The 14,488-nt window shown below is 45.0% G+C and overlaps 1 protein-coding gene and 1 pseudogene across 2 annotated transcripts in view; one reads left to right on the top strand and one right to left on the bottom strand.

Annotated features, from left to right (window-relative positions):
* Positions 1–7,253: 7,253 nt before the first annotated feature.
* Positions 7,254–7,372, bottom strand: LOC129669365 (small nucleolar RNA SNORA70; annotated as a pseudogene).
* Positions 7,373–10,761: 3,389 nt separating this feature from the next.
* Positions 10,762–14,488, top strand: part of Tfe3 (transcription factor binding to IGHM enhancer 3) — a 13,058-nt gene continuing 9,331 nt past the window's right edge. Inside the window, exons 1-2 of one of the 2 annotated variants that reach the window (XM_055597534.1) lie at positions 10,762–11,128; positions 13,466–13,579. In XM_055597534.1, coding sequence (XP_055453509.1) covers positions 11,013–11,128; positions 13,466–13,579 — 230 coding nt within the window. In that variant the 5' untranslated portion in view covers positions 10,762–11,012. Of the gene's footprint in view, positions 11,129–13,465; positions 13,580–14,488 lie in introns of those variants that run through there. The other variant, XM_055597535.1, reaches the window with a different exon arrangement.

Genomic DNA, 14,488 nt, shown 5'->3' with positions numbered 1-14,488 from the left:
TTTTTGAAACAATTATATGTGGTCTAGGCTGGCCAGGATCTTGCTGTATAACGGAGGATGATATCCATACTCCTGATCCATGGGGCTGGAGAGATGGCCTAGTTGATTAATTTTTTTTAAGATTTATTTTTTATTTAATATGTATACAGTGTTCTGCCTACAGGCCAGAATGGGGCACCAGATCTCATTATAGGTGGTTGTGAGCCACCATGCTCAGGAATTGAACTCAGGACCTCTGGAAGAGCAGTCAGTGTTCTTAACCTCTGAGCCATCTCCAGTGACTGCTTTCTAAGAGGACCTGACTTTGGTTCCCAGCACTCATGGCATTCCATGGAAGTGGTGCCCACACATTTTGCTTGTTTATTTATTTATTTTTTTGAGACAGGGTTTCTCTGTGTAGCCTTGCCTGCCCTGGGCTCCCTTTGTAGATCAGGCTGGCCTCGAACTCTCATAGATCTGCCTGCCTCTGCCTCCCAGAGTGCTGGGATTACAGGCATGTGCCACTACACTCTGGTGCTTACACATCCATGCAGGCAAAATTCTCGTACATGTAAAACCAAAAGAAAAATAAATCTAAATCAACTCCTGAGCCCCTTGTCTGCACGACCCCAATAAGGTCTATAGATTCCTTTATCCTAGACATTTAAATGTAATATGTAGATTTTTAAATATTTTTATGTGTATGTGTGTTTTGCCTGCATGTATGTATATATGGGTACCAAATTCATTCAGTGCCTGTGGAGGCCAGAAGAGGGCATCAGCTTCCTTAGAATTGGAGCTACAAATGGTTATGAGCCACCATGTAGATCTTTTACAAGAATAGCTCTTAACTGTGGAGTCATCTCTCCAACTCCAATATGTAAATGTTTTGTTTTGTATTTGTTTGCTTGCTTGCTTTGTTTTTTTGAGATACAGAGTTTCTCTGTGTAGCCCTGGCTGTCCTGGAATTCACTCTGTAGACCAGCTGACCTCCAACTTAGAAATCCACTTGCCTTTACCTCCCAAGTGCTAGGATTAAAAGCATGTTCTGCCACCCCCCTCCCACCCCAACCCTGCCTGTAGGATATTTTTGAGGGTGGGCTTTGGAGACAGGGTTTTTGGTGTAGCCCCAGTGGTCCTGGAACTCACTCTGTAGACCAAGCTGGCCTCAAACTCAGAGATCCATCCGCTTCTGCCTCCCAAGTGCCAGGATTAAAGGCTTGCATCACATGTCTGGCGTCTGTAGATGGCTTTGTTTTTCTTTTGTTTTTGTTTTTTGGAGCAGGGCTTCTCTGTGTAGCCTTGGCTGTCCTGGCTCCCTTTGTAGACCAGGCTGGCCACAAACTCACAGAGATCTGCCTACATCTGCCACCCTGAGTGCTGGGATTACAAGAATGCTTTACCATAGCAAAGGTTTTAAAGGTGTATACATATTGTAGCATGTGAAAAATAATCTGTTCTTTGTTCTTTTATCACTGAAGATTAGCCTAGTCAACAATCTATTAATCGTTCATCAAATCACTATTAGCTTCTACCTACAAACCAGAATATCTCCCTAAAATCTAAACTTTAAAACAGGTTCCTGTATAACACCCCGAAACCATACTCATCAACCTTCAGTTATACTCCCCAACCAACTCCATTAATTTTCAGTCATTATTAAACTATCCTCCTACAGCCTCATCTTTACTCCCAAACTACCTCCAATGGCACACTGCACACTTAAACTTCCCTTTATCAACTCATATGAAAGCAATACACAGTATAGGGTACTCACAAGTACTTAGGATATATCCTTAAGCCCAGGAGTTTAAGGCTAGCCTGCGGAAAGCAGTAAGACTTTTGTTTTGTATATGTTTATGTTTCTTTGGAACAGAGTTTCTCTGTGTGGCCTTGGCTGTTCTGGACTCCCTTTGTAAACCAGCCTGGCCTTGATCTCACAAAGATCCACCTACCTCTGCCTCCATGCGTGCTGGGATTACAAGTGTGCACCACTACACCTGGCTGGCAATGAGACTCTTATCCCCTTTTTACAGAGTGGAGCATAGCAGAACATGTCTGTAATTCCAACATTTGGCAGGTAGAGGCAGAGGCAGAGGGATTCCTGCTTTGTAGCCATCCTTAGCTACAAAGCAACTTTCAGACAGCTTAGGCAAATGAGACCTTGTCCTAAAACTGTGGTTCTCAACTTGTGGGTCTTGACTCCTTTGGGGGTCATATATCAAATATCTCCCAAATTGGATAATTACATTACAATTCATAACAGTACCAGCCAGATCTACAAAGTGAGTTTAGGACAGCCAAAGCTACACAGAGAAACCCTTTCTCAAAAACAAACAAGAAACAATTCATAACAGTAGCAAAATTACAGTTATGAAGTAGCAACAGAATAATGTTATGGTTGTGGGTCACTACAATATGAGGAACCGTGTTAAAGGGTTCCAGCATTAAGAAGGCTGAGAACTACTGTCCAGGGTTAGTGAGATGGTTCAGAAAGTGAAAGCATTTGCCACCAATCCTGATTTGTGTTCTATTTCTGGAACCCACATGATAGAAAGAAAACCAACTACATTCCACAGCTTTAATCTGAACTCTACCCTCCCACACACACAGTTTTTAATGTTAAAAACAAACCTAACAATAAATACAAAAAACAAAGGAAAAACTTCCAAAAATATCCTCAATATACCCTTTAATAATACTTAACATCATTGACTCCAAACTATATTTGTTTTTTGCTAGATGTATTATTTTGGTTTGGTTTGGTTTGGTTTTTTGTGTAGCCATGGCTGTCCTAGACTCACTTTGTAGACCAGGCTGGCCTCAAACTCACAGAGATCCACCTGCCTCTGCCTCCTGAGTGCTGGGATTAAAGGCATGTGCCAACGCTGTGCAGCTCAAACTTCTTTTCAGTAATTGTAAATCTCACCTCTAAAATTCCCCAAGAGTCCCAACTCTGCCTATAACTACTCCCTCATTCCCTTTACTTAGTCTCACAACTATACCCATAAACTGCAATCCCAAATTACAGTACTCTAATGATTTTCATGCCTAACTTGCCTGCCTCAATCTCTCTCTCTCTCTCTCTCTCTCTCTCTCTCTCTCTCTTTCTCTCTGTGTGTGTCCTCTGTCTCTGTGTACTTTATTTCTGACATTCCTGACTTTTTCCTTCTATCTATCTTTCTTTCTTTTCTTTTCTTTTCTTTTCTTTTTGTTTTTGTTTTGGAGACAGGGTCTCTCCACATAACATTGGCTGTCTTGGAAATATGTACATTTTGACTTCTGCCTCAGAGTGGTAGAATTAAAGGTATGCACCATACCTTCCTCTCCTCTTCCTCCTCTGTTTCTTTGTCTCTCTTTGTGTTTCTGCGTGTCTCTTTGTCTCTCTTCTTTTGTGATAGGGTCTCATGTAGGTCAAGCTTGTCTCAAACTTACCATGTAGCCAAAGATGACCTTAAACTGATCCTGCTGGTTCTCTATCTACTTCCTAAGGGGTGAGATTACAGACATTCAACACTCAGGCTGGAAGCTTATAAGCTACCTATCTGAAGAATAGAGCATAGTCACAGGAAGAAGAGAGACCCTGCCTCAACAGTGGAAGAAAAGCACTGACTCCAGACATTGTTCTCTTCTATACTTTTTTTTATGCACACAGACCCACAGATCCACACATTTTAAACCCTAAAATCATTTTTTCTCAACTATAGCATCTACTTCATGCTCAAAGATTTCACAACTATGCCCTAAAATTGCCACTCAAAATCCCCTAATGCTACTTGCAACCATTGACAGTCTCAATCTCCCAACTGTACTCAAACCATTCCTCAGTGACTCCCAACAACCCTTTGATGTGTCTAACAACATCCAAGTACTTTCCAGTTGTCCCTAATTATGTCCTAAAATTTCCACCAGTAATTCCCAAGCATTTCTAAGTGTCCCACAATCCTCCAACCCTACCCTCAAGGCTTCAGTATAGCTTCTTGTGACTGTTGTAACTCATCATCATTAACTTGAAAGACAACAGAAATTTAGAAATCTGTTTTTTCACAGGTCTGAGAACGAGAAGTCTAAAACCAAGGTCACTGAGCCAAAATCAAGGTATCACCAAAACTGTTTTCCTGGGATCCCTAAGAAAAATGTCAAAAATGTCATATTCATCTCTTCCAGCTTCTGGTGGCTGCTGGTGTTCCTTGGCTTGTAGCCCCACCACCACAATCTGTGTCCCTACTCTCACACCACTTCCTACCTGTCAGTCAGCCATGCTTCAGCTACCTTTCATAAGAACACTTGTGGTTACAATTAAGGTCTATCCGGAATAATCTCCCCATTTCAAAACCCTTCATTTAGAGGCTAACGTATGCTTTTAATTCTAGAGACTCAGGAGACTGATGTTATAGATCACTTAAGCACAGGTGTTGAAGCCAACCCTGGTTACAAGACCCTGATTTCTCTAAACCAAGCACAGGTGTTGAAGCCAACCCTGGTTACAAGACCCTGATTTCTCTAAACCAGGTATGGTACTGCATATCTTCAATCCCAGCACTGGAGTGGCAGAGGTAAGTGGATCTCTGTAGTATGAGGCCAGCCTGGTCTACTCAGTGTGTTTCAGCCGGCACTATACAGTGAAACCCTGCCTCAAACAAACAAACGAATTAAGTAAACAAACAAAAGGACCCTCTGATTTAGTCACATCCTTCCCAAGCTCTCCCTCCCACTCTTGGTCTTGCTTTTACTCTCGAACTCTCACTTGTTATATAACCACTCATGGGCTGGAGAGATGGCTCAGTGGCTAAGAACATTGTCTGCTCTTCCACAGCTTCTGAGTTCAGTTTCCACCAAACCACATGGTGGCTCATAACCATCTATACTGGGATCTGATGCTCCCTTCCGGCAAGCAGGTGTACATGCAGATAGAACACAACATACATAAGATGAATAAATAAATATTAAAAAAATAACACTCATGAGGACCAGTGGGATGACTCAGTGAGTTAACAGTCCTCACCACCAAGTCTGAACCCACATGAAGGTAGGAGAGAACTGACTCCTTCAAGCTCTCCTCTGAGATCAATATGCTGCATATACGAACTTATACAACACACACAAAAAATAAAAATAAAAAATAAATATCTAGATAAATAGATAAGTAAATAAACATTTTTTTTCAAAAGCTGCAGAGTTTGAGGTCAGCCAGGTATTTATAGTGAGAACCTATCTCAAAAAAAAAAAAAAAAAAAGAAAGAAAAAGCAGAGGGAGATAGAGATAGATAAAGGAAGGAAGGAAAGAAAATAAAAATAAAGAGAACATTCATGGGTTAGGTAGGACAAGGCCAACTTTGGGAGGGCAGTTGTTATACTCTTCAATTATCTTACAACTCTACCATAAATACTTACTGTCATCTTGTCATGCCCTGTTCTCCCAACCATTTTTCCAATCTGCACCCATGGGTCACCCCCTCATCATGATATGCTCTGGCAGCAACCCCTTTTCTTCCCTTACAGGATCATTCAGTTAAATGGTGGCTTGTCAGAGACCTCATCTACCCTTGATCACAAGGTTGTTTATATACCCCTACAGACCTTCTATCTTATCTTCCAACTGTTTTCCCTCTTCCCTCCATAGCTCCCTTTCACTGGGCCCAAGTTGTTTGACAATGAAACCCCTGACACACTGTAGGTATATTGTGCAAGGTATGCCTCAGGCAAACACCATTTGAGACAGGTATATGAAGCTGGTGCTTTGTAACATTGGGGTGTGTGAAAGATTAATTAAACTGTAAATAGTTGGTTTCAGTCCGCTGAAAGTTTTTGTTTTTGTTTCATGCCATGGGATCTTTTCATCAGATCATATTTTCATTTTTTGTTTGCTCTTTTTTTTTTTTTTTTTTTTTTTTTTTTAGACAGAGTCTCTCTATAGAGCCCTGGTCCATCCTGGAACTCACTATGCAGACCAGGCTGGTGCAGAAAAATTAGAGATTCACGTGCCTCTGCCTTCCAAATCCTGGCTGTCCTGGACTCACTTTGTAGATCAGGGTGGCCTTGAACTCATAGAGATCCGCTTGGGTCTGCCTCACAAGTGCTGAGATTAAAGGTGTGCGCTACTGCTGCCTGGCCCATTTATTTATTTATTTGTTTAAGATTATTTGTTTATATGAGTGTTCTTTTGTTGAGCACACCAGAAGAAGGAATCAGATTCCACTACAGATGGTTGTGAGCCACCATGTGGTTGCTGGGAATTGAACTCAGGACTTCTTGAAGAGCAGTGAGTGCTCTTAACTGCTGAACCATGTCTCTAGTCCCCCCTCCCCAATTATTTATTTTTAAGATGAAGTTTTGACTGTGCTGCTCAAGCTAAACCCATATTCTTGACCTCAAGCAATCTTTCTTCCTACGCCTTCTGAATAGTTGGGGCTACAAGAATGCATCATCTTTCCTGGGCCAGACTCTAGCTTTTCATCTGGGCGTGGCATAGAGAGACCTGTGGAAAGACTGGAAGACAGAGCAGGGGAAGCATACTCAAATCCCGGCTTTGCTAAACTGGGTAAGCAGAGAGCACCTCAACTTATGTACCTTTGTTTTCTTATCTATAGGCTAAGATAATAAAACCTCCTCAGAATTCTAGCATAAGGATAAAAATTAATTAATACAGGGAAACTACCAAGAAAAGGACCAATCAATTTTGAATCTTGCTGCTTTTCTTTCTAACCCTTTCTTCTGATGTTATGCTTCCTTTTTTTCTTTCTTTGTTGTTTGTTTGTTTTATTTGTTTGGCTTTTTAAAAATAGTTTTACAGTCTCTCCGTGTAGACCTGGCTGTCCTGGAACTCACTCTGCAGACCAGGCTGGCCTCGAACTCAGAGATCTACCTGCCTCTGTCTCCCAATTGCTGGGATTAAAGGTGTGCACCTGCTGCCACCCAACTCATTTTTCTTTTCTTTTTCCAGACTAGATGTGAGATTTATTACTGAACATGATTCTGTGAGTTGTAGGAGAGCACAATGGAAACCCTTAGGAGTTCAGGGCTCTTCACTTGTCCAGGGGACCATGATTGGGATTATATGTCACCTCACAGCCATCAGGGATGAGCCACTTCTCAGATACCATGTCTTCAAATTCATATTCATTATTATGTAGCGTGGTGCACATGGAAATGATGACTTGGCCAATATGAACCCTGGCCTCTGTATCCTGGAGTTTCCCAAAGGCACCCACCTACCTGCCTGGAGCCTAGACTGGGGGCAGACATTGATATCAGAAACATAAATATCCATGGAAAATTGTCTCCAAGGTCCCTTAGGGGAACCTATATAGGCTACATGCACATCCAGCCGAAGAAGGCTGCCATTTGCAGCCATTGCACATAAGGTCCCATATTACTTTTTTTTCTTTTTCAAGCCAGGGTTTCTCTGTGTGGCCTTGGCTGTCCTGGACTTTCTTTGTAGACCACCCAGGCCACAAACTCACAGAGATCCACCTGTCTCTGCCTCCCTGGCTACTGGGATTACAGGAATGCTCCACCACACTTGGCACTTTATTTTTTTTTTAAGATATATTTATTATGTATACAGTGTTCTGTCTGCATGTACACCTGCATGCCCAGAAGATGGCACCAGATCACATTATAGATGGTTATGAGCCACCATATAGTTGCTGGGATTTGAACTCGGGACCTCTGGAAGAGCAGCCAGTGCTCTTAACAGCTGAGCCATCTTTCCAGCCACCCATGTTACTTTTTTCTACAGAAAAATTTAGGCATATTCTTCAAAAACTACCCTGGAGAGGCATAGTGGCACAGACCTTTGATCTTAGCACTGAGAAGGCCAGCCTGGCTTAAATACAAGTTCTAGGACAGCCAGAGCTATGTAGGGAGACCTTGTCTCTACTCTTTCTCTCACTCCTCCTAAAATTGTGTCCTAATATTATTTAAGAAATTAAAAGATGTGGAGAGTTGCTTGTTTGTCAGGCCGCTTTGTTATGAGTTCTCAGGGGAAAATATGTTTTCACCCTGGTCTTCACCTGGAGATAGGGATAGGCAGGATGTTTTGCCAAGTTAATTTCCTTTTGTTTGTGTGAGGATCACACAGACAGGTGGTTGAGGTGAACAAGTTTAACTTCTCAATGAACCCCTTTACTGTATCAAGGTGAATTGTGGAATAAACCATGTGTGACAGGTTCTACTGGCAGCCCTCTTGAACTGATCTTATGTGTAGTGTGTCATTTTTAATTTTCTTTGAATCTTCACTCCCTAGTCAGGAACTGTTCGACTCTGCCAGCGGGCTCCTGCAAAAAGAGATGTATAATACTTTTTATTATTAGTTGTATTTTATGTGTATGGGTGTTTTGCCTGCACATATGTCCACTGAGGTCAGCAGAGGGAACTCTTGGAATCAGACTTACAAATCATAGAGAGCCACCATGTGTGTTTTGGGAACTGAACAAGTGCTCTTAACCACCGAGCCAGCCTTCAAGCCCCTTACAGTTTATTTTTGAGACAGGATACTGTTATGCAACCTAGGCTGACTTCAAACTTGTGTTCCTCCTGCCTGATCCTCCTGAGTGCTGAGATTATAGAAGCTCACCATTATACCTGGTATAAGGATTTTACACTTAGACCATTCTGATAGACTACTTCAAGACATAAATATAAAAAACAAAATTGGTCAGATTATATAGCATTCTCAAGAAAAAAAAATGTTTATAAAAGAATTTAAAATTTTTTACAGTGGTGCTGGGCAGTGGTGGCACACGCCTTTAATCCCAGCACTCAGGAGGTAGAGGAAAGTGGATCTCTCAGTTTGAGGTCAGCCTAGTCTACAAAGCAGTTTCAGGACAGCCAGGGCTATGCAGAGAAACTCTGTCTCAAAAAACAAACACAAAAATTACAATGTGTCTTCTTGAGAGCAGGGTTGGTCTTCCAGAGGATCTAAGTTCTAGCACCAGGCATGAACGTGTTGCACATACCCATGTGCAGGGAAGATACTCAGACATGTAAATTTTATATCTAAGGGAATAATAATAAAAAAGATGAAGAAATCATTTGTTGCTGTTATAGAAGACTGAGGTTCTGATTCCCAGGATCCACATGAAGGTTTCGAGCCACTTGCAACTCCAGTTTCAGGGCATCCAGTGACCTCTCTTTTGATCTCCTCTGGCTCTTGCATGCACATGGTACACATACATACATGCAGGTACACACATATCCCCCAAAAGTAAACAAATACATAGATATTAAAAAAAATAGTAGCCTGGAGTAGTGATGGTGGGCACGGCCTTCAATCCAAGCTATGGGGAAGGAGGAGCAGGCAGATAAGTGAGTTCACGGCCAATGTGGTTTTACATAGTGAAACCAGACCACCGAGGTCTACAAAAGTTGATACTGTCTCAAACAAAACAAAACAGTCTTCAAAAGTAACAAGACTATACTGTTTCTTCTGTAGAGGGTCCCCATTGTGTGATGGCTACTGTGTGTGCAAAAATATGCAAGTTTACAAAACCAAGTGAGGCACCTGGGAAGTGATGTTACCAATATTACCAATTTCAAGCACGGTGAGCTTTTCTTTTTCTCTGAGGATTGCTTGTATCTCAGACCATTCTGTAACTCACGGTGTAGCTAAGGATGATCTTAAGCATCCAATTCTTATGGCTTTCACTTCCCTTGTACTGTGATTATAGTCTTTTCCCACCTTACTCCCACACCCACTTTAATGAAGTTTCTTATAATCCAACTGATGGTCCTGCGATGTCAGGAAGTGGTGGCTGGGGGTATTGTGAGCTCTGTGTACCGGAAGGTGTGGATGGATGGAACTGCTGTGTCCATGCCGCCTTGCATTTTGTCTGTCACATATAGGCACCTTCTAAATCTTGAATCAAGTAAACAAATCAATTAATTTGGGGGGGGGAATTTATTGTATGCAGAACATATGGCTAGATTTTTTTCCCATTCTTTATCTCTAATTCTCACAACTATGCGGACACACACAATGGCTCCCATTTGACAGAACAGGAAAGTGGAGGCGTAGAGTGGAACAGGTCCTCTGCATTATTCAAATAGTTCGTTATGATTACAGAAGTCATTCACTGGAAACCAGATCTAATTACTATCCGTCCACTCATTCATCCATCTGTCAAAAGATTCATTAACCCTCTATTGCGTAGTACAATGATCATAGTACAATAAATACTTTAGATAACTAAACAAGCTGAGCTCTCTTAGGAAGACCAGCTCCGTGGCTGGACTGAGGACACTGAAAGCGCAGAGTTTCAGCACCACCCTCAAGGAATGTTGTTGCTTTTACCTCAGTCACAGCATGGCTTGAGAAGATATAGGTACTGAGAAGTTGGGTGTGTGGTCTGGGATGACCCAGGGCTAAGAGCTAGCATGATTCCTCTTAAAGCTTGGCGTGGAGAGTTTCCAAGCAGGCTCGGACAACCCAAGACTCAACTTAATAGCTTGCTGGGGGTGGAGAGATTGGGCTGGGGGTATGAGGACGGTGTGGATAATTTGAGGAGAGGGGGTGTGGCTCAGGAAGCTACGCAAAAGATAAAGGCGTGGCTCAACCATATTACTCCTACCCTATTTGTTTCCGCCGCCCAGGGCGTGGCCAAAGGGCTCCCTTCTCAAAAGGGCTGGCCAAACCCGGTGTTCCCTACACCTCGAAGTCGTGGCTTAGGGCGGGCCCTCGAATCTCCTGGCAGCAATTGGCTGCCTTGCTCAGGAGGTATGGCCCAACCAGACTGCCATCCCCAGTGTGGTCACTTCCTGTGGAGTTTCCCCAGCCCAGGGAGGAGGGGGAAGAGGACAAGGGGGAGGCGAGCGATCGTTCGGGGTTAGGTTTGGGGGTTGTTGGTCCGTTCAGGGCGGGTGATGACTCACGGCCCATCCCATCTTCCCGACGCCGCCCGCCCGCGCAGAGCTAGTTCCATAGCTTAACGGAGGAAGCAGTGACGAGCGGGGGGAAGGGGGACTCTTATTTTGTTAGGGGGACCGGGCCAAGGCCCGACCGGCCTGGCAGGGCTCGCCCGGGGCCGGGCGTCATGTCTCATGCTGCCGAGCCAGCTCGGGACGGCGTAGAGGCCAGCGAGGAGGGCCCTCGAGCCGTATTCGTCCTGTTGGAAGAGCGCAGGCCAGCCGACTCGGCCCAGCTGCTCAGGTGCGGTGCCACCTGGGGCCGGGAGTGACAACTGAGGTTCCCCAGGGACTCATCTCAGGACATTGGGGGCCCTGGACTAGGATCCGAGATTTTTGGCCTAGGCTTGAAGGACATCGGAGTGCCCATCTTGGGTGGGCACCCCAGTTATCTGGTAGTGACCCGTTTAGATGAAGCTTAAAGGTGTAGTGGGAGCGCGTGTGTGTGTGTGGGAAGAGTCATATTTGGGGGTCTCTCTACTGTGTCTAGCGAGTCAGATTGTGGAGTATACAGAAACTGGCCTGAGGTAGTTTAACTTGGCAAACTGATTAGGAGCTGAATTTGGGATTGTTGAGTCGGTCGCAGAGGGATGGATTTCACTGTTAGGTGAGGCACTGATTTTAAGAAAATCCTGGGATCCCCCCCTTCAGTGTGGGAAGAGGATCCTGGGAGGCAGAGGTGCTAGTTGGGGCACCTAAAGTGACTTCAGTCACCGGTGCAATGTTTGGGGATAACATGTATCTGGAGAGGTTAAGGGGAGGTCTCAGATATGCCGTGAGTGTGTGAATAACCCAGCGAAGCAACTTGATAAGCTTGATCGTTCCACTGTTGCTACCCCCTGCCCCGTGTCTGCTTAGAAATGCCGGGAGAGTGGAAACCCTCTTGCCTTGGCGAGTAAGTGCTTAAATGTGAGGCAGCGGACCAGACTGGAAAGATACAGTTCACTTTTAGCCGCGGGGAGGGGGGGGAGGCCTCAAACCTTATTTGGGAACTCAGGGGAGGGTCTTGTTTCTGCTGCTACTCACCCCAGTCTGTCAGCCAGCCCAGCCCAGCCCACCCACTCCCTACCCACACACCCCCCTCTTCCTTTTATTTAGCCCTCCCAGCCTGTCCCTCAGTTCCCGGGTGTAATCTTGAATCAGTCTGTAGAGCTCGAGTGAGTACCGATTGCACCATTTCTCTCTGGGTGGGTCTTCCGTTTCTCTTCATCCTCTCATTTCCATCAGCCTTGCTTTGAAGCTTCAGCCCTTGTTTGCCCATATCTCTGCCCTCCCCAGCACCCATATTTTCCAACTTAATGTGCAGTGGTGTGTGAGTTTGGGAGGGGTCTGCCTCCTTTCTGCTTGGGATTGTGCGTAACTCAGCTACTCTCTGAGCTTCCTCTTCCCAACTTCCTGGGTGGTTTTAGAGCTGCATCTGTGGGCAAGGAGAGGAAGGAGGATCATCGTTGGGGCGGGGAGTGAGTTTACCAAACGTAGTCACAAGCTTTGTGGATTCTAAACTTCACTAAATTCAAGGATGTATATTTGGGGATGCGGTGTGTGGAACCCAGGGCTTCACACTTGCTAGGCAGGTGTGGTACCACTGAGCTGTACACGTCCAGCAAGGATGCACATTCACCCTAGTGTGTGTATTTTGTCTGGGCAGTAGGGTCCTTTATACATAACAGGAAGGACGGAGGAGAACTATTATAACAGTCTAGATCATCACAGTAAGTGGGCAGTTGAAGGGGGGGTTGCATATTGCTTTGTTGTAGTGCAAGCTCTAGGTCCTTTGGGTTTTTTGTTTGTTTGTTTGTTTGAGCTGAAGTCTCCCGTTGTAGTCTACACTGACCTCAGCTTGCTTTCTTCATCAGAGTTATGGCTTGTTTTGTGTGCCAGTGGATGTTGATACTGAAAATGGGTGTGTGTGTTTTGATCTATCTAAAAAGTAGGAGGCTGGGCAGTTTCTTCTAGCTAAGAAAGATGCGCTTCCTGCAAGGCAGATCTTGCCCTCAGATTCTCTTAAAGATGCTCAATGGTGGAGTGAGGAGAACTTTCCTGATTCCATTCTTATATTTGGGTGGGTATCAGTGTCCCCTGAACTCTGGCGGGGCCTGGAAGAACTCATTCGAAAAGTGCTAACTCCTGAGGCAAAGCGAACTAGGAAGCCCAAGTCTCTTTGTGATGCATTCGGTTTGTGTTACAATGGAGTGAGGGGTTCCCTCACTTGCTCTGTGTACAAATGTATACCCTTAGGCAAAACAGTAGGGGGTGTGGGGGCTGGGCGAACTCTGAATGCAAAGCCCAGGCTTATACAAAGTAAATTGTCTTCCCCAAAGTCCTTTGCCGCCCCCTCCCTTCTTTAAACCCAAGTTGTTGTGATTGTTCCAGGGAGGGAGTTGGGATCCAGGCATTTTTATTGTTCTGACCTTTAAGGGGCTATGGGTTGCAGTATGGGGTAGGAAGAGGGAAAGGACATGGGACTTCTTCGTGGCAGTGTCATTCTGTGTCAGAACCCGCTTCAGTGTCTGGGGAAGGGAGGGTATTAGGAGCTCCCGGCAGCCACTGATCACCACTCCTTCCTCCCTCCCACCCTCAGCTTGAATTCTTTGCTTCCGGAATCTGGGATTGTTGCTGACATCGAATTAGAAAACATCCTAGATCCTGACAGCTTCTACGAACTCAAAAGCCAACCCCTACCCCTTCGCTCCAGGTAGGACTAGCCTAACTGACCCTTCTCCCAGTCCTCCTTCCCACCTGATGGCCAGGGGCCCTCTGAGCCCACCCAACCCATTCTCCCTTTCTCAGTAGTTTGTGTTTTCCCACTGCTAAAATTAGGCACGAAGGAGGAAAGCATGTGGACAAGTCAGTGCGGCTCTGGCTTGCCCTTGCCCTCCCTTGTCCTATCTTCCTTAGTTGAATACACACACAGATTTTCTTGGAAACCTGGCTACTCTGAAAGGCGTGGCCTTCCTAAACGCCCGCCCTCCTGTGGGTGGGGCCGTGCAGCCCCTGTCCAGCCCTCTGCACACCTGGCAGACCCACCCTCCCTCTGTTCTTGAGTGGCCAGGCTAGTGGGTAGAGGCCTAAATGTGCTGAGTCATCGGCCTGGGCTCTAAGAGAGGGGAGGGGACCTGAAAGAGGGGCAGGAAGAGAGGATTGTGAAACCTCTGAGCTTTTCAAGACTAACTAGCTTCTGGCAGCAGAACCCTGGGCAGGGAGAAAATGGAGTTTGAGCCTCCCCTGGAGCCTGATGCCTACTTCCAGGAGCTCCAGATTAGGCCTGGCAACACTCTTAAGTTCACGCTTCACCCTTCAGTTTCAGTTCCACCTGAGCTCACCTTTTTAGTCCGAAAAATTGCTCTTTTTGGAGCCCAGTGTCTGCACTCACTCTATGAACTTGCTCAAAACAAGGTGTCGCCATTAAGGCTGAGAGCTACTCTCTATTTCCCCTTGAGGAATTGATCAGACTGTGATCTCTGAGTTATGGAACGCTTTCTTCTCATGTTATGCCTAGATCACGAGACCCCCAAGAGACCACCAGGAACATGAGCCTTATGCAAAACACACAAGGATCTTTATTCAAGCTTGAGCTTGGGTGGCAGTCTCTCCTGACATAGAT

The sequence above is a fragment of the Psammomys obesus genome, unplaced genomic scaffold, assembly GCF_907164565.1.
Source record: "Psammomys obesus unplaced genomic scaffold, mPsaObe1.curated_primary_1811, whole genome shotgun sequence".
NCBI classification, from domain to species: Eukaryota; Metazoa; Chordata; class Mammalia; order Rodentia; family Muridae; genus Psammomys; species Psammomys obesus.
This window is presented reverse-complemented; position numbering and strand designations above follow the sequence as displayed.